At 43.7% G+C, this 20,670-nt stretch overlaps 2 protein-coding genes across 6 annotated transcripts in view; one reads left to right on the forward strand and one right to left on the reverse strand.

Moving 5' to 3' along the window:
- LOC144478837 (neuropeptide CCHamide-2 receptor-like) overlaps positions 1–17,428 on the reverse strand; it is a 175,203-nt gene extending 157,775 nt beyond the window's left edge. The window contains exon 1 of the mRNA XM_078197146.1: positions 16,730–17,428. The gene's annotated coding sequence lies outside the window, so the exon portion shown is untranslated. The remainder of the gene's footprint in view (positions 1–16,729) is intronic.
- A 568-nt stretch (positions 17,429–17,996) lies between these two features.
- Positions 17,997–20,670, forward strand: part of Dll (homeotic protein distal-less) — a 128,540-nt gene continuing 125,866 nt past the window's right edge. For 2 of the 5 annotated variants that reach the window (XM_078196696.1, XM_078196698.1), the window contains exon 1: positions 17,997–19,728. In XM_078196696.1, the coding sequence (XP_078052822.1) occupies positions 19,230–19,728 (499 nt within the window). In that variant the 5' untranslated portion in view covers positions 17,997–19,229. The remainder of the gene's footprint in view (positions 19,729–20,670) is intronic. The other 3 variants (XM_078196697.1, XM_078196700.1, XM_078196699.1) reach the window with 2 other exon arrangements.

The raw sequence follows: 20,670 nt of genomic DNA on the forward strand, positions 1-20,670 counted from the left end.
GTTCATGGTATTTTGGATTTTGGGTAGGCGAAGCTACCTATTATGCAACGCTTTTCACAGGTAAAAGTGTACTGTCGAATGGTTTTACTAATTTTCGATAGATTAATGTTTGTAGATAACGTAGTGATTTGATAGGAATATAAGATGATATGAGTGAAATAGTGAAGTACGAGCGCGTACCTATTATGGAACAGCGTTTTCGTACCACGTTTCCGTGTTTCATATTCAGTGTCCCTATCTTGGAACGCCCAATCGAATATCCCAAAATAGGAATATTTTTCTAAAGAATTAAGAAAAAGAAGACTCTATAAATTAAGGGGCCCTAAAAATAAATTTGCGGGACGATCTGATAAAGTACTGTATCCTATGTATGTATGTATGTATGTATGGTTAGTACACGTAATTCCATCGAATTCACTCTGCAATTAGCTCAAACAAATTAAAGAAAACAGGACACTTCTGATCTACATTCAAGCACACGATTTTTATCTTTTCGCAAAAATGGTCAATTTCGACGACCATGCTACTCTCGAGATTCCTTGTCCACTTATGTAAATATAACAGTTCTTTTCCTAGATGGTAATAGTTAGGCAAGCCCGTAGGAATTGAGGCAGGACTAATAGGTGTCGATAGGATCGTTTCCAGTTGCTTGTCGTAATTAATCGACTTTTAAGTGGCCCATTACGGGTGCACCACCTGCCGGTAGGAATCTAGCGGCGGCCACGTGACAACGATTTTCGCACGATCATCGCGCGACGATCAATCGAGTTCGGTCTCGCGCCGCTGCTGTCCTCCTCGGGCCGGCTCCGATAGACCAGGCTTTACAGCTTACTTAACAGCATGGGGCAACGGTGTTTAGTCTCTTGACTAATGAACCTGCGGGATCCAAGCACCCGCCGGATTGCCTGGCTTTCGCTTAAACTCCCGTGGAAAGGGTCAACGCGCAGGAGTTGAGGAAGATGGATGCTGGGCGCTTCTCCGCTTCGATATCGTCCAGCCGGTCCGCGAGAGTGTTCATCGTACCAAACGCGTTATAAAATCGAATCCTGTAATATCGTTTTTGTAAACGTTGTATCTGCAGTTTTTGCAAACGTTGGATGAAAAAAACGATCGATCGGACAATAGAAATTCCTTGAAACTTTTTCATCGACGCGTAATTTTACGCTGTGTGCAATATTAACATAAAGGAGAATACTCGGAGAAAAATGCAAATCATTCTTGGATAACTTGGCAGGATATGTTCATAACTGGTACTATTAACTATCAATGAACTTTGACATTGCGTGTTGTATTACGTAATAAATTATTTTGTACTGTAGTTGACCGATTGCACTGTAACCACGAGTCAGACTTGTGATGGAGATTTCATACGTAATTTACGAAATCTAGGTGGGTTAGAATCATAATGAAATAGTCTAAAATGAATTATAGAGTTATTGTAAATTATGTTGACTTTAAATTATCGTAACAATGAATCAGTAAACAATATACGTGTTAATAAACGATAACATTGCTTGTTTCTTAAAATGAGAAAAATATAAGTTACGTCACACTTATATGATATTTAACTCATATGAACGTTATTAATTTCTTCCGAATTGAAACAAAATTCTCTTCTTATCAAAGTATCTGAATAGAAATAAATGAAAATATATAAACAAAAATCATCTTAATCTATTAGGGAAATTATTGAGAGCAAAGAACTGCTAATTAGAGTAGCTACAAAAGAAATCATAGTACAAAGGGTTTCCCTTAGTCATTTTCTCGCTAAAAACAAATTATCGATTATTCAAGTTGCTTTTTGCTACATGAAGTGTAGTTTCGAATACGATACTTCGCATTGCAAAATAAAATGTTTCAAGAGATATTTTGACGTAGAAAGTTTAGGTTTCGCATGCGAAGGTGACTGTTTATCCGTGTCGCGCGTTTTCGGTCTCTTCCGTCCAGCGGGTTGATTGATTGGACAGTAACTGATGAGGCTCGGCTAATTGCTCGTGGTAATATTCGCCAGCAAAAACCCAGCCAAAGCACACATAGGCTGACCCGTGACTTCCCTAAGATCACAGGACTCCCCAGGCCGCTTCCTTGCCACGACCTTCCGGCCGATCTTCTTCATGCTTACCGCTAATTATTTTGGCTACCCTCTCTCACCGGTTCCCTGTCTGTCCCTCCTAACTGATTCCCCTTTGTTCTACCGGCGAAACTATCATTCGATGCGATTTATGCCTCCTCGAACTGGTCCGGCGTTTCGCGGATCAGATCGTTTCCGATTTACCACCCTCGTTGCTTCGCGTTTAAATAAAAGTTTCATCTATACCGCTAAGTCTGGTGTCAATATTATTAACGAAAGCCTCAATGTTAGAGCATTAAAAATAACCAACGTGCATTGCTTTATCAGAAAAGGCGAGACTCATCTTGGTATATGTAAGGTTGCTACATACAATTTTACGAAGAAAAGATACAAATTATGAAAACTGCTTTACGTAATTAATCATTTATATATTTTAGAAAAGAGTCGTACGAAATTGTTAAAAATAAAATCTACTGAAAATAAAGAAAGAGTTTAGATTATAAGAAGTACTAAACAAATAATTTTGGACCCCTTTGGTGGTTTTAGTATTAAAGTTTCAACAAGTTGAGATTAGTGCGTCGACCGAACTATTTTACCACCCTCGTTGCTCCTCGATCCGATAAATTTAGCTGTTGGGTGGACGCTCTATCGCAGCCGTGTTTTCTAAATCAATTCATGGTAATACAGTCGTTGCTGGATCGACGAGATCAGACTCGACTTTCATTAGATCACTCCTAAGTGCCGGGCCCCCGGGTGCCTCGCCGGTATATAAACGCCGACAAAATTGGACTCGCCCATCGACTCCTAGAAATCCCTTCTGGCGTCAGACTAGACCTCGCAGGGGCCAATTATGGTGCAGGGGGGGAAACAGAGATTCTGGTTAGGGTCCAATGGATTCACCCCCGACCATCGAATTCCTCGCGAGCGTATCTTCGCGCTTCTTAACACGCTTCGCGATCGATCCTTGACATTGGAAGCATCGAATTCTTCTCGAGGAGAAGAATCATTTCTGATCATGTCGATCCGTGTATAAGACCCGGGGAATTCGAAAATGCTTGTGTAATCCAGAAGCTGAGATTTGAACGTGTAAAACAAAAAGATTATTGCACTTGGTTTTGTATTTCTTAATGCTCTATATGCTAGAAGCTTAATCGAATTTTAGTCTAACATATTCCATTGTACTATTTAACAAGAAAAGTTTGGTGAATTCTAATTTTTTTTTGGAATTGCGTAAGTTTGTTAATTAGTAATTTATTTGACAAATTACTAACCTGAAAAGAAATCCGCGAAAAGAAATCCGTCTATCCGCTAGAATTTGTTTTTTCAGATTGGAAACACCCCTGTATATACAATATTAAGACACCCCTTAAGATTCCTATTTTCTTAGAAACTATGCAAGTTTATTAATTACTAATGAATCTGTCACATTACTAACCTCATACAAAAGTTTCAAGCCATTTTATTATCCGTTAGAATTTTTTTCTTCGGGTTGGAAGCACCCTTACGCATGTGGACAGGTGTTTAGCTATTTATCTATACCCATATCTCCAAAACTGCAGTAGATATACAAGACGATTACGATAAAAATTCAACAGTATTAAACGATAAAAAGCGCGGTGAATTATTTTTGTTTAAGTAAAAACATTGTCCATAGCTATTAATCGAAGTAATTTAAATCCTTCTCCTCGTTAAAAACCTTTATACAAATGAGAATGTGAATATTAAACTCATCAGAATGTTTTTAACATTAAAAATGAATGACACAAAATATACCTCACTCTTAATATCATTCAAATCTCCTATTCATCATGTTACTAGTAATAATAGCCACGTATAAATCGAAGTGTTAACAAACGTTGACCAGTCTTGTACACTTCTGGATCAAGTCAATTCCAATCAAAATTCATCGAACTCGCCGTGGAGACGGTATAATATCGATCGGATCGCTAGCATAACAGGTGTCGGTGGTGCCTCCTCGAGTATCCTTTGTACATCTCGGTCGTAGGAACGGGTACACGGAACCAGGCCGAAGAACGGCGAGAAATCGCGCGAGGTTTCTTCTCGAGAAGCGTTCGTTGATGGCGTGACGGCCGAAGGCCGGTTCGGGCAGATGCATGGCAACGAGTTGACATCGAGCGCTGCGGGCTAGCGTGGCTAGCGTGGCTAGCGAGCTGCGCGCGAGCTGCTTCTCTCCTCGTGAAAACACGCACATGCGAGAACGCGACCCGGCACGGCTCCGGACTCCGCTTCGACTTCGGCTTCGACTTCGGCTTCAACTTCGGCTTCGACTTCGGCTTCAACTTCGGCTTCGACTTCGCCGGCGCGGTTCTACCGATGGAAAAAGGGAACGGCACGGCCGCAGACCGGTGGAAGAGAAGCAAAAGGGAAAGAAAGAGAGAGAAAGAGAGGAAAAGAGAAAGAGAGAGAGAGAGAGAGAGCTAGAGGCTCGGTCGTGCGCGAACGCGTGCACGCACGGCTTAAGCACGCACACACGACCTGATTGTTGCCGTTGTTGCCTATACCCGGCCCGAGTCGACCCGGGGAAGAGAGTAGTACCCTCCTCCGCTACGACACATGGAATAGTAATGAAGGACAGAGAGATACGAGGCGGGTCTTCCTCGCGACGTAGGGAGCCGGACTCAGAGCGGCGGCGCGTCACGCAAGAACGCGGCCAGCTGACGGTCTCTCTCGACGTAGGGTTAGCCGAGGCGGATTTTACCCAGTGGTCCCATCCACGGGGCTGCCGATTCCACCGGGCTTCGGCCATCGCCTCGGGAAATCGGAAAATCCGCTTCCAAAATGGCCGTGGATTTATGTGTATGAACATTGGACAAGACACTAAGAGATATATTGTATAACCAGGCGGCTCGTGTAACAGGAGTCATTTAGTTAGAGTTATTAATCATGGCAATAATAATAATAATAATGTTTTATTAAGTGGGATTTAATATGAGACGCATTTCAATCCATCAAGGACAATTAGTCCATCATTTTGAGAAATTATTGCTTCCTTTTTCAGCTTTTTATTTTTATGTACACGCGTACTTTTATGTATTAAATGCTCGCGATTTATATGGGGTATCATTACATAAACTGTATTTTATGGCGAATTTTAAAAATTATTCAATCGTACGGGAGTGACGTGAGAGTCCTCAAACATAGTGATTGATGGAATGAGCAGAGAAGGATCGAGGTCTGGATAGAGTTTAATTAACCGGCATTGATTGTTCGTTTAAACGAAGCTCGTACAGGTGAACGAACTTTCTCTGGAATGCTTTCGCGAATTACGAAACAATTGACTCTTAAATTTGTTTCGGTACCAAAAAATTGAGCGCATAAAGTTTGATGAAAAGACGCGTAGCAGGCATAGCTTTGGTGAAATTAAGTGATGGAATTATGTGAGAGAAATGAGAGTCCATATATTCAGATGATTGAGTAAGTTTTTATCATTTTAAAATTGGGCAAAAGCAGTATAGAAACTTGTGTTAACGTTTCAATTATGTTTTTAATAAATTGATAAAATATTATCCTGCTATAAATATCCCAACCTTGACAAGAACAGGAGGAAATAAGTTATTGATCTCTGTAATGGCCACACCCTGTTCAAAGAAATCATATCGAAAGGTAGTACAAAGGTCAACATCCGATTGGAAGGATATCTCCGTAGCAGGGTTAAAAATCTCGTCGATCGTGTAACCCCCAGCCATCCCGCGTTTTCGTAGAAAAGTAATTTTTCCAGGCTAATTTCGGATCGCCACCGCCTTTGCGGAAGACCCATTAGATTGAGAAAGGTGGTCCCCACTGTCACTCATCTACGCCGGGTCTCCCGTAAGATCGCCTCTGTAATTATACAGAACCGTTTCCTACTCTGTCTCCTACCCTTCCATTCCGCTGCCTCTCGTCCTTTCTCGCTCTCCTCCTCCTCCCTCCCTCCCCTCCCCCCTACCGCCGTGTTCGGTCGTCTCGCTCACTCGCCGACCGAATACGTGGAAAAGGAAAAGAGACTCGCTCTTAAGGTGGTCGCCCGTACGGTGAATGGAACGGCTGAAACAAAAGGATGCCGCGTTTCATCGGCTGCGTCAAAAGTGACGATCCTGTGGAGGAGAAGGGGATTGGGGGGGGGGGGGGGGGGGGGGGGGGGGGGGGGGGGGGGGAAGGACGAGTAGGGTCTCCACCGCGAAGGGTGTGGCGTTCTCTTCAATGAGAGGTTACCGGTGCCGGCGGATGTTGCTCCTTTTCCACGATCCCGACCCGATCCGTGGAAATCGTGCGTCCCCGTCGCCTATCGATCCCGAAATGCATCGACCGATCAACGGGAACTGAAAACATCCATTAACGTAAAAGTATCTATTATGCTTTCCAGCTATTACCGCTTTTCAGGGTGTATAAGGTTATCATCAATTTTATTGCGACTTGAAAATCGACATTTTTACTATTCGACAGATTTATGTGTTTCAGGATATTTATTTAATACGAATAAGAAACCATATGAAAGAAATTCAAGTACGAACTTGTTTGTACCTAATATGGAACAGTGCTTCCCTACCATATCCCTGTGTTTCATAAATTGGGACAAGGTTGAAACGTACCATATAGAACTAAAACTATAAAACTAATACTAAAAATAAGATAAAGGTACAGATTTTTAAAATATTTTTTAAATATTTTTTAAATGTTAATACTTGGTTTGGTCTTGGTATTTATATTCATAATCTTGAACGTCTAAAGAATGCCAAGATAATTTTAACCGCGAAGACCGCTGTGCTACGACTGCGTTCTTTTTTTATTCGATATTCACCCTTGCAATCTATCGGCTCCATTGGTAATCCATTTCGCCTGAATGATTCAGATGAAGCATGGGAAACTGGCGTGGCGTCCGCGGAACATGTACAGGCAACTATAAACGACCCTAAACCGCGCGTCACCCGTGACTCCGGTATAAACATTAAATTAGCGAAGCTAAGGATGCGTCGTGGTATCTCGAGGAAACTGACGCGTCTTTACACGGTGCATCTTCTATCGGGCTTATCTATGCATGAACACCTCGCGATTCGCTAACCTTGAATGGTCGGGAACACAGTAGCTATTTCCGGAAAGCATTCGTGACAGTGAGCAGGGGAATACGGAAGAGTAACGTCAGGGTCGTTTTGTGACGATGTAGGTGATGATGATAAAGTGTAAAGACACTGAAAAAATTTATGGTTATTTTTATATTATATTTTACTTATTATAATCGTAAAAAGACGAAAGACGTTCTCATTTATCTTCCTTGCAATTAAGTTTCTAACAATTTTTATTTTACATGAAATTCCATAGTTTAATCATAATATAAATATATATAGTCATATAATTATTAAATTCACGTCTTTTCAACTTTAGAAATTTATCTTGCTTTAATTATTAAAGTTACCACGACAATGCTTACGTAGAATAATTCAGTATACTCTTCCAAACACAGCAGTATATATTTTAATAACATTATAAACATTTAGACATATTCTAACAATATTCAAAGACACCAAGTATCCATCAATATGATCGAATGTGATGAAAACTTCGTTCTCTCGACGACTTATTAAAAAATGTTCGTGCTATCAACAATTATATCGTTGCTGTTACAAGTACGATCATTCTTATACATCGTGCAGGAAATCAGGCTGATAAGCGTTCGTTATCATACTGGTTTCTCTCGCGTGCTCTACCACTCCGACCGGCTCCTTTTGTTTTTCTCGCCCCGAGATCCGGCGCAAAGCTGCCTACGCGCTGCGTTGAATTAAACTGGAACTGAAATTCTAATGAGACCGGATGTTCCTGCGATCTGGTGCACCTGATCTATAATTTCATACCCGCATGATGTCCGCGCGCCTGCATGCACCAGGTAGCGCCGCGGTAAAAAAAATAGGAGGAACACGAATGCAAACAGACACGTTATTTGTTACCGATCAGGTTTGCCGAGGATCCCATTAGTCTTCGCTCGGTTGGCGGTCGTTGGTCCGATCGGGATACACTTCGTTTATCGCGGTTATTGTGTGTCAAATCAGGCTCCACCTGCTGCTCCGTGTAAAAATCCTCGTGACCCGACACCTTTTGTCCCGTGTTTTAATCGTTTAGACATCTTCGGCAGATACGGGAACCTTGTCCATGAATTTCTCGAAGGTGTAAGAGAGAATTACGATTGTATCTGCCTTGTGGTTGCCTCTTGCGGAATGCTTACTATAATAACATTTTAATATCTACAGCTACGTTTAAAAAATTATTATTTAAATATACTATACTGGGCAATATTATTGCTTGCTTTTGAGATGATTGGGCAATTACTGTGCAGATATTTTATCCTGATGGTAATATAACATTACATATTCATACACCGAGCAATATTTAAATTCCTCGAGTAAGTCGACTGTAAATTGCAAACTAAAATTGTCTGTATTAATTGACAGCAATAGAAACCGATCAGCCTGTTGTTTCTATCTGTAACAATCTTTATAGACTGAAAATAATGTATTGACATACTTCAGATTTATCACTCTTGATACTACTTTATGTTTTAACCAGTCAAGTTTATCATAAATGCATTAAACCTGCAGTAACAAATCTTGTACTTCTCGCTAATAAAATTACTACACCATTCTATTTCAATTATTTATTTTAATTGAATGAGATAGCCATTGTCCTTCATATTATAATATATTAAATTAATTTATTACTTTTCTGATCTCTAGGATTTACGCACTAATCAATGTTTAAATTTCTTCATCAACAAGATTCTTAAAACATCACTCACGACTCAAGCAGTCTACACCATTGTATCGTTCCGTATTTCACCACACGCATACAAACACATACAAAGGTTTCCAAACGAATTATTTATTCTAATTTGATGGTGTAGTGCTTGATACCGTAATATATTAGATTAATGGAACGATACTTTAATTTTTAGTGTTCGAACGTGTGTCTCGCAGGGTGGGTGGGTCACGGCCCTAAATATAGGAAACGATTTCGGACGCCCGGGTAATACTTGCGCGCGGAACACGGTCAAACACATTGTTTGCGGGCAACGCCCACCCATACTGGCCCCGGCTTTTACTGCCGGGCAGTAAAGAACGAAAATTATGATCGGAGCTTGTCACTGCTCCGGGCGTCGAGGAGCTCTCTAAGATCAGCCTATCCCCTAAAGTCGCTCGTTTCCCCCGCAATTCCGCGTGTACGGTACCGAGACGTGCCATTAGCAATGTAAATGGAACCAGCGGAAAACGTTTCTAGGGAAAAGTCAATGTTTATACCTTGCTGCCGAGCTGCTTGGCCAACTTCGAGTGGGCGCGATCAGTCCACAGTCCCGGGAAATCGTGGTACGGTCGCACGATTTGGTAACCCGTTCGGCACTTTTGTTTCGCGGTGCTCCGATGAGAAATTTCGAATAAGGATTATGTTAGATTCACAATAATATTCCTATCTTTGATGTGATATGAATAAAATGCTTGGAATTTATAATCATTTTTGTGCATTATATTTATATATATCTTTAAAAATATAGAAATTAAATCAAATTTATTTCTTGTTCGCGTATGACAGATAATTAAATGTATTAATAAGTAAATATATTCGTTATCAAGTAACGTTTGCTCAACAATTGAATCTAAGTCTAAAAAATAAATGGTGGCATGAAAATTGATTGCGAATTATGGAAATATTATTTTGAAAGTTTAGGAACATGGTAAAAATTTTTATTTTTTAGTACAGCTATTTTGGAGTATAAATATATTTCTTAATTGTCTAAAGTCGAATCGAGTGAAGAAATTCATGCAATTCAAACACATGCTGTGTTTCAATAGACTATAAAATTGTAACAAAAAATCGTAGGATGCTGTTTTTGGGCTAGTTCGAACGGGGAGACTTGGTTCTCTAAGATCACTTAGTATCATCATCCAAAAAATTCTCTGCTCGTCCCAGAGGTCTGCAAAGATACAATTTGTGGTGCTAGAAAATCCCAGTTCTTTTTTGAAAAATAATATTGCCTTTAACTCTTTCGAAGAGATCTGACGTTTGAGAAGAATAATATATAGAAAGAATAATATAGAGAAAGGTACAATATTCGATTTAGTTGAGCCAAAAAGAGGGTTTGCAAATAGAAAGATATTTTTAAGCAGAGCCGGAACAGAGGGGGGCTAGGGAAACTACGAAATCTAGAGGCGAGAGAAAGTCCCTGGCGGTCGAGATGCGAACGCAATTACACCGGGGCTATAAAAGTGTTACTTCGCGGTGTAATTTAGAAATATTTTTACGTCGGCTTCATTCGGCCGGGAAACGAGAACCCGCGGCTGGCAGAATTGCTACTTCGCCGGGGCAATTCGTCCGCGAGTTTCCACGCCGCTCCTGTTTATATTCTACTTTCCATCGGGGAACTGCCGGTAAACTTTTCCCCTTTCGATGTTAGGAATGTAAAATTGTGCTGTAAAAACGCGGGGCCGATGGGAAATTGTACCCGAAGAGGCGACCGGTTCATTTTTCCCTACGGGTTGCTACGATGCTCCGTCGCGTTCGAAGACAATAATCCGTCGCCAAGCAGATGGAATCTGTCATTACTATACGGAAAGATGACCCTAACGATTCGGCTCGAATGAATAATTCGCGGAACGCGTGCTACGAGTACAGGGCTTGAATCTATGAAACCAAAACCCTATCTCTGTTATATAATAATTTGTCAAGATGACGATTTTTCAATGTCTTATTTTATAAATAGATATTTCTGACGTTTTCAAAATGCTTCTGTAGGTAATTACGGGGTTCGTCTATTTAGTCAGCTGTATTTTGGAATAAAACTCGTGCATCATCGTGATAAATGAAAGGGATTATCTAAAGATAATAGAGATTAATACAATAAACCTATTTCTAATGCTGACTAAGTGTTAAAATTTTTGATAAGGCTTTTGGTACACTAAAACTACCCACCCTTAACTAGATCAGTCAAAATGGCTCGTTTTTTTCTTTTACAGTTTATATTATGATATTATGCAAATATTTCTGTCGTAAATTTTTATGTGAATTTCATCGTCCAAGCATATATCATAATAAAAATTTTAGAAAGTGTAAATGAACCCAATTTTGGTTAACTCATGGTTATAAAACGATATACAGTCATTGTTTTGTAATAAGTACAGGATTGAAATTACTGAAACTGCCTAGAATTTTTATTATAATGACACGCTTGAATAAAAATATTTAATGAAAAATTAATCACAAAAACATTTTCATAATATCAAAAACTGTATTAAAAATGTTCAGAAACGAGTTTCGACTGGTTCGGTAATTCTTTTGTTATACGGAAATCGGCAGCAGAACGAGAACAATGTGCACACTATGGTGCAATAACAATAAATGTTTACCGCTTTACGATTCATCCCGACGGAGTCACAATGTTCCATAGATCATTCATTTTGGAAGAAATACGGGACACAGGTCCCGGAGCGTTGGTCCGACTCCAATCGAACGGTCACGAGCTCGCAATTAACCGACCATCATTTAACCCATTTTCCATTGAGTCTTGAACCGCCCCGCTCCCTCCCTCTTACCTCACCCCCGCAGGTAAGCAAATCGCCGGCGCCCAACCAGTTGCCGGTGGAGTTCCACCGAAAAACCCGTGGTTCTCCGCCGCAATCTCTTCATTCCCCATTCAACGTTGTCCCCCACTATATCCCCATGAGATAAAAAAGAAGAAAAAAAAAAGAAAAGAAACAAGGTAAAAGGCGTGCTGATGAGGTCTCCAATTATCCGTCGATTCTTACGAAGAGGCGAACGAGGTGGACTCGTGGTAGCGGGCAGAGAGTGGGAGGGCCGGGTAGATCTTTTTAAAGTAGAAAGTTCCATGGTGGACGGGAGGACCTATCGGCTTTAGGAAAGTTCTGCGGTGGTTTGGTCGCAGTGAACGGTGGAGCAGCGACGTCGACGCGGGTCCTCTCGTCGCCTAATTGAATGGCATTTTATTTAGCACAGTTCCCCGCACTCTGGATAGCCGCCATTTACCTCAATTACGTAATTCACCGTACACAAGCGACCGCGCGCTGGCTGGCTGGCTGGCTACCTACCATGGGGCATTGCATGGTGATGGCCATACCGATGCCCGATGGTGGTGGTGGCGGTGGCGATGGTGGTGATGCCGCGCGGTGGTGGTGGTGGTGGTCAACTGATGACACGTGTTTGCGCTACCGCCGCCGTGCAATTAGCCCCCCAATGTAATTTCGCGCTGTAAGAGCGTGCCACGCTCTTTTGGCCTAGTGCCGTACCTGAGGGCGCTCCAGGTACCCCCGTATTACCAAGAGGGAAGTGATTTTCTCCGGGCAACGTAGAAAAATTCGATTTTAAGTACCACACCGCCGGCAGTCCGCCGGTTTATTTTTGCATCCGGTTTCCATCCATCGGCCACTGTCGTTCTGCGGCATCCCGGTGTCCTCGAGCATCTGACCCACTGATAAAAATCGTCCGGTAATTGACTCTTTAACACCGTCGATCGCCGCTACAGGAATCGGCCGTAATTAACGCTATTTGCCCGACGGCCCGGAAATTGAGAAGTCAAACTCTGCGATTATTGATTGATCTTTCGGTAGTCTCGCACTTTAGCGGTACTTCGGCGCATTCGCCGGGCGCCATTCGTCGTGTCATTGTTTTAGGGTATCGCCGGTTCACGTGTTCCGTGCAGAGCCAATTTCCACGATTTTTCACTCGGATCATTTGACGTTTCGACTAAAGATCGATCTATTATATGTAATTGTATGTAATTAATTATCGTATTAGATACGCTCGTTTTCTCTGTTATATATGTTTCTGTAACGTCTCATTATTTCTGTGGATACTCGTTCATCAGTTTTAAAAGTACATCAACCCTCCGACGGCGAATGATTTTCACAACTGTACTGCTGCCGATGTTTGTAACAATTCTGAAGTTTAGTTAGCAATTTATTAAAACGTTTCTTGCTTCCTTATTAGTCTCCCTGTTGCTCCTAATTTAACAACAATATATTTTATTCAATTGTCGTTAACTGAGTAATCAAATGAACAATTTGTGTCACGGAACATGACAAGTGACTGGTTTTATATTTTCATTTAATATCTGTCGAAATCACAACAGAGGAAATAAAAATAAAAAGAATTAATAAGGCGATATATCAGTTCTAGATCTCGGTGTACAATTTTCAACATAGCAAATGATTAATGGATTGATAATTGTATATCTAATCTACCATTAGAATAATTGAAGCAAAAGAAACATTTATGCAACATAAAAATTGTCTTCATTGGTGGTAAACTACAAACATCCAATTCCTTTTTTAATCATTCTAACCAGTTGACAATCGAATTAGCATCGTGCGAAAATAGTATTGATTCCGAAACACAATAATCTGAGTACCAACATTTTTAAATAATTTAAATATATTTGCTGTTACCATCGTAAATTACATAAAATCCGCACCGTATATTTCGACGAGCCCGTAAAAATTGTAATTACAATGGCAGGCAATAATTAAATGATGAATTGCAAAACGAGCCTGCAATTCGATCGTTCGGAAAATGAATGTTAAAGCAAAGCGAGGATAAGTTATGGTCGGTCTCGATCATGGTTAAGCCGTGGAAGGAGTACGTTGTTTACATGGAAACTAATTCCCGGTACGCTTCTATTGTCCGTCGTCGTGCAATTAATCTCACGTGGCCAGACGACAGTATCGGGGATAAATATTCGCGTAATTGAAGTATCGAGTAGGTGTGCGCCGGTGGAACGTGATGCAATGTTAATGAACGGGGTATTATCCCGGTAACTAGTATCATTGGAGACGATACCCGTGGCCGAGCCGGTAATCGTGCTCGGCGACTGATTAGGCGTAATTATCATTCGGCCGAAGAAATGTCCCCGCGCGCGCTCCATGGTTTCTGTCGCGAGCCGTTTCTGCTCCCGATTCCTCGCGAATTTCACTCTCTCTTTCTCCCTTACCCTTTCTCTCCCTCTCTCTCTATATATCTTTCTCTCCCTCTCTCTATATCTTTCTCTCTCGTTCCTTTTCTTTCTACTCCATAAGCAATCCTCGTTAATTAAAATCATCGTTTGTCAATTACGCGGTTGGGTAAATTTATGATTCGCTGGCTAGTTGGGCATGGGTAAACAATGAGCCCAGGGAACGATGAAAAAAATTGCACCGCCTAGAGAGAGCGAGAGGGAACGATATAAAACGTCAGAAAAAAAGCCAGTGAATTCTGGGAAGACGATTAGGAGCGATCAGATAAAGCGAGGCGGCCGCTGCCGGGAGCATGTCGTTTCCCAGTCGAGTTCCACCCGACTTTCGACTTAATTAGCCATCTCTGTCGCTCTGATTTTGCCAGCTTCGCCACCTAACCGGAGCCCAATGATGCTCGACCGAACGACGAATCACGGTTTACAGGATATTTGAACTAATGCCTCGCAATTTCAACAATTTGCGCGCCTTGGATTCCCGAGAAATCGGTGAATTATGTTTTACGTAAGATAAAGAGCGCACTTTATTGTTCAATGACCTTTGCTAAATTATTTTGTTAGAACTGTCGACATTTTTAAATGAATTTATCGGTTTTGTAGTTATAGGTATATAAATGATTTTGCAACAAGATTTAAAAATATTTTATACAGTAGTGATGTGCGTAAATGTAGACTCAAAGTAACTATCACATTTCTAGCGATGTTTAAACTACATGTTAACAAAGGGGCGTGTTTTTGTTATTTAACGAAGGGCAACTACACCCTCAGCTTTGTTTTTACACAGCAGACACAATTTAGAAAAAAACGGTGCCATAAAATACCATGTAAAAAACATATCGACAAATAACTTTTCCAATTGTTCTAAATCGTGTGATATCATATCAAAAGGATATTAAATTTATTTTTCTATATCGTGAAAAAACATAATTGAATGTGTTTCCACATTCGAAATAGTAGTAAATAGAAATATACAAATATAAATCTTCTTGGTTTTTGTTCAAATAACGGTAAAACTGTAGGAGTTAGTTTTTCGTAACGAAACACAGAATCTATAATTATGCACATCATTATACGAGTAGACATATATGTTTTAAAAAAGCAGATAGGTTCGACCTAATATTATTCTAATAAAATGCTATCACGGATAAAACGTGTACCGACGATCCAGGAAAAACATCGCGCACGAGTCACTGTAACGTTACAACGGCTCGTTTTACGGGCCACAGTATCCGAGACTATGGTTTCACCCTACAGGGTTCGGGCTCGCAACATTGCAGCCCTTTTCGCGGAACGATCGCGAAATTTCGAGCCTCTCGACTCGATTGAATTAGCGGGGGTCACGAGCGAGGTATGCGAGCGCAGAGGCGGTTTGCACGAGTCCGTGAAATTGCCAGGGAAATTTGCATCGGATTAATTGTATATTGGTAGACAAAGGTAGTTGGTGGGCGAGCAGCCAGGCTTCGGATTGCTCGCGAAACAGATCCCGATCCTATTCCGCGCCTTCACCTGTCTCTGCCGTGCAGCGCTTGCAGATAGGATCAGCGAAAAGTACCTGTCGCGTTACGAAATTCCCTCGACGGGCACACGGTTGTTTCTCGTTCGTTCTTTTTTCCATCTCTCTCTCTCACTCTCTCACTCTCCCTCACTCTCTCGCTCTATTTCTCTCTTTCCTTCTCTCTACCTTGTTCGGTGCTACCGGCTTCTATAGCCTCCCCGAGCGAAATTGGCTCGATAAAAAATTCTATTACCTATAATGCGACCTCTCGCGAGATTGGCATCTTTTTCGAAGAAAATTTGGGTCACAGCTCGCGTTACACCTATTCGCGGTATGCAATTTTCGATGTACCTTGAACGTAGGGGAAGCCCGGCGAAAAGGAATGCGAGATTTTCGCCGGATCAAAGCAACTCGGCTTTTATGCGATTTTTATGCACCGGATGACTTGATAAATTATTCACGCCGCCACGGCCGCGGGTTTTGTTTGAAATTAAACAAGTCGTCGACGTATGCAACGTGGCTCGCCTTTCAGTAATTCATGAGAGGGCTACGTTGTCGTGTCTCGAAAATAGAAGTTGAAATGTTTCCAGCAATTTGCGCGTTTGTTCTGCAGCGGAAACGCACCGCGTATCGCGAGGAGTATCCTTTTATGTTCGAAACAGTTATTTTTATCTCGCTGCATCTGTAGAACGTTTCATCTTTGGAAGATTCTGTTAGATAGATTTTTATTAATCGATATTAATTGTATAAACTACTGTGAAATGAGAGAAATTAATACAGTGTTATTGAATTGATCAGATTGGAATAATTGTACACAAAAAGTCGCGCAAATTTGAGGATAAATTTGTCCCGATGCATTGATATCCAATAATAATGCTACAAAGTAATTAACACAATGTTATTGGAACGTTTTGATCGTAACAAGGCCGTGTAACTTTTTAATTTGAATAGTTATATTTTAACATGAATAGTTATATTTTAACATAATTAGTTATGTCACAGAAAATTATTTAATTCCAATCTTTGAATATATTCGATTTTATAGGAATTTCCACAGCACCCATCTCAATTAATTCAATCGAACACACGTTGAGAACAGCAATGAACGCAAGCCGATGGTTTCGATGGAAATTCATGCGAAACCCTTGCAGCAGAAATTTCTTACCGGGGAACGAATCCGAGGGATTAGCGGCGTCGTTGCGTGTGCCTACATGAGAACGGAAAAACGTGTCGTACGGGCTGCTCCACCTCCGTCTGCCAGCGGTCCACTCCTTTCGCGGTGGGTTAATGGGCGGAGCCAAGGACGTCGTCTGTTGTCAAACTGTCACGGCGACGTTCGACTGTCTTTTATTACGCTGCATGTTCTTAATTCCTTATTTGTACGCGAGTGCCTCCAGTAAGTACTGTTTTCTTCGAATAATCGCGTTCTAGTCGAAGACAAATAGCATGAAAATCGCATTCTTACATCTCGCGGCGTCCTTGCGCATTCGCAATCCACGATAACTTTGAATATTTCCCGTGACAAGGATACTAGACGCTATAATACTTGAATCGAGCTAAAAAATTGCGACAGAAATCGTGTAAAATGCATAAAATGTAGAGCGCAGATGCCAGACTCGAAACGTTAAAATTTTCAATATTCCTGAAGAAAAGATGGATTCTTCTGATTTATTGAAAGTGTATGTAGGAGGATTTAATTCCAGGGTCCCTCAAGACACCGGGATAAATATCCGTACAGTTATATTCGCGAGATTGTTTAACTGATTTTAAAAAAATAGATTCCAGATTTGTAAGTCCATGGAATATCGTCGAAGTCTAAAGCGACACTTCGCAGAAAGAAAGTGCAGGTTCGGGGATCGCACAGGCGAGGTTTCGGTGCATCGGGAGTCGGGTGGCGCAGCAAACATTTGCGCCGGCGGGATGCACTCGCGTTCCAGATGTCACCGAGCCCCGAACCCTCGATTCCCGTCGAATCTCGCGGTCGATAGAGGAGCCCCGTGGTCTCGAGGATGGGCGAAACTGCGCGCTCCATGCATAGAAGCAACCGGGAGCGTGGCCTCTGGGTTTCTTGCCGAGCTATACCCCCGACGGTGTCTGTGTCGGGAGTAGTGGCGGCTAGGTGCGCGCACGACGAACGAAAACGGGCCTCGGACAGGTAGAGAGAACACCTCCGCGAACGCCGTCGCCCCGAGGGCGTCGGACGAGGGCGGGCGTGGCCCGGTATCGGCGCCGCCCTCCCGGCCACCATAATGGCCTCCGCGCAGCCAACGCGGTCGCTTGACGTCAGCCCGGCGCGGCAGGGGGAAGGGGCCCGGGCCAATCCCCGGCGACGGTAACGGGCGACCGGGGCGTGGCCTTGAGTGGCGCCACCGCGGCGACTTTCGGAAACCGTGCACCGGGCTCCGGGGAGAGGCTCCGGCTTCATTATGTATCATTATACCGGTCCGCGCCGCGCGGTGTGCACTGCAGTTACTGGGCCAGGCGCGCGTGTGTGCTTTTCTCTCTTCTTCGTCGTGGTCGTCGTCGTCGTCGTGGTCGTCTTCTTCTTCTTCTCTTCTTCTTCTTCTTCCTCTTCTTCCTCCCTACGGTGGCCGGTATCGGCGCGTATCGTCGCGGCCGTTCTCGTCGACACCAGGTCGGCCGACACGATGCTCCACGGCGAGTAATCACCGCGAGCCGCGTGGAAAACGCATTTTGCTGGCTGGCCGAGCGGAGAGCGTGTGTGCGCGCGCGCGCACGCCAGTGTCATATCATCATCGTCGGGCGACGTACAATTAAATCACGACCGGAGAGCGGTGTTCCGCGCGAGTGTGCTGTCACGGAGAGAGCAGTGGGGTCGACAGATTACCGGTTCCCGTCGGAGAAGCTGGACCGACCCGTTCATCCGGGACACCCGACGTCCTCGCGGTTCGGTTTCCGGTCGCCCCCGTGGACCGGCGGGATTTTTATTTTCCGCGCGAGTGCCGCGAATATCGGAGCACGGTCGCAGTGTACAAGATCCTCGATGGACGGTGACGTTTTCCCATCAACATCAACATCGACATCATCATCATTAACAGCAACGGCATCGACATCATCGACTACGTCATTGTTCTCGGCGAGGACGCCGCGCAGTGAAACGATCCAGCATGGACTTGTCTCAACAGGGTCCTCTCCGCGAGTGACCATCGTCGAAACCATCCACGACTGTGTCTGACTCTGGATCGATCGCGCGCGGTCCGTCGCGCACAGGTACGCGGGTGTAACAGTGGTTCAAAACACGGACTCGACGACAGTGTCTACAGAGGTGACTCGATCCGGTGACAATCGGTGGATCGTCGTGACAGTGAAGCAACGCCTAATAATAATAATCAATCTGTTGTGCGTCGATGTATCATCCACTCTGCCGATAGCGGTCGAATCGGTTCGCAGCCCGGCTCGGTGGATTGGACCTTGGTCCCCATAGAGGCCCCAAGATTCGTGCGCCGTACGGTGTTCGCGCGTCGGCGGCGGCGACGACGTCGTCGGCGAGTTTGTCCGCTCGAACCGTGGGCTGTGGCGGCGGCATCGACGTCGCGACTAAGGTGGAGCGTCCGGGCAGCACGACGACGCTCAACTTCACGGACCTGGGGAGCCCATTCGGGGCGGGCGACCCCTGTCCGTCTAGTACCCCGACCCCGAACAGCATGTCGGGCGGCGGTGGACCATCCGGGGGCGGCGGAGGAGGTGGCGGTGGCGGCGCGGGCGCCGGCGGGGCCGGCTCCGACATGGAGCAGCATCTTCATCACACCGGGCTCGGTTCGGTGACACCTGGCCCGCCGGGCGGGAACGGCGGGGACAGCACCGCGTCCAGCACCCCGGTATCCCAAAGCGGCAAGTCCGCGTTCATCGAGCTGCAGCACAACAACCTTTACAACCCCGCGAGTTTGCGTGGCGGTTACCCCGGCGGACACAATGTGCCCGGTGCCCATCAGTTCTCGCACCAGGTCGGCGCGCTCGGCCATCAAACGTCCGGACCCGGCAGCGGGAACCAGCAACACGCAGAGGCAGGATTCCCCAGTCCTAGGTCCGCGCTAGCCGGATATCCGTTCGCGCCCATGCACCAGCACAACGCCTACGGATATCACCTGGGATCGTACGCGCCCCAATGCCCCTCGCCGCCCAAGGACGGTGAGTACCCCAACTGTATGTATTCGCAGCCTTTTTTATTCCTACTTTTATAATAGACGATAGTTAACCCAGATCGGCTGTCCTTGTTCCTGTAAACCGCTGGATCACCGCTTCCGTTTGCCGCCCGATTTCGTAACGACCGCGTCGTCGCGTCGCTCGGCCGGTCTCTCGTGTCTCCGAGCTGGGAAATCGACAGTCTGTCCGTCCGGCCCTCGACGCTTCGCAGATCTCGACGAACGTCTGCTCAGCGTCGAGAGCTAAAGTCTTTGCGCACAGGCGCGTAGAAAGAAGCAAAGAACAGAGACGACTTTTAGTAATTTCGAGGGCCGTATTTCCAGTCGAATCTTATTTCGATATCTTTTAACGCTATTTTCACAGATATTATATACTCCATAAATTACTGAATTAATATTTTTATGACTATAGCAACAATCGTGAAGTGATTACGTAGAAAACATTGAACATTGTTAGAAAATATCCTTTAATCCACTTCCTGAAAATAGCGTTGAATAGAAATAATTAAAGTAATGTCTTGCGACATCTTTGGTACAAATAGTGTTAAGCACGGTCTGCTTGACGTTCTCAAGTACCTCGAGAACCGACTATGAATCTCGGTGGCGTCTCAAGACCATGCTTAACACGGTCTCATACGTAAGACTCGAATATGAATACGACCCCAAGTAACTGTCTACCAAAGGGTAGTTACACTCTCGAAGGGTTGATTGGCTTCGGCGTGAAACAATTAGCTCGTCCGTAGACTGTCCAATGAACACTTCTGTACAAAGAAGGCGGGACTAAGTTGCCATTAAAGCTCAGAGATTGACCTAAAAATGACAGATAATTCCCGAAGTCAGTCAATCGATGTATGTAGTCCACTAGACTACAGTTTTTTGTGCAAACATCACGAAACAGAAGCCATTTCAACAACTTTGATAAATTGAAAATTAAATATCTATC

This window comes from Augochlora pura, chromosome 3 (assembly GCF_028453695.1).
Source record: "Augochlora pura isolate Apur16 chromosome 3, APUR_v2.2.1, whole genome shotgun sequence".
NCBI classification, from domain to species: Eukaryota; Metazoa; Arthropoda; class Insecta; order Hymenoptera; family Halictidae; genus Augochlora; species Augochlora pura.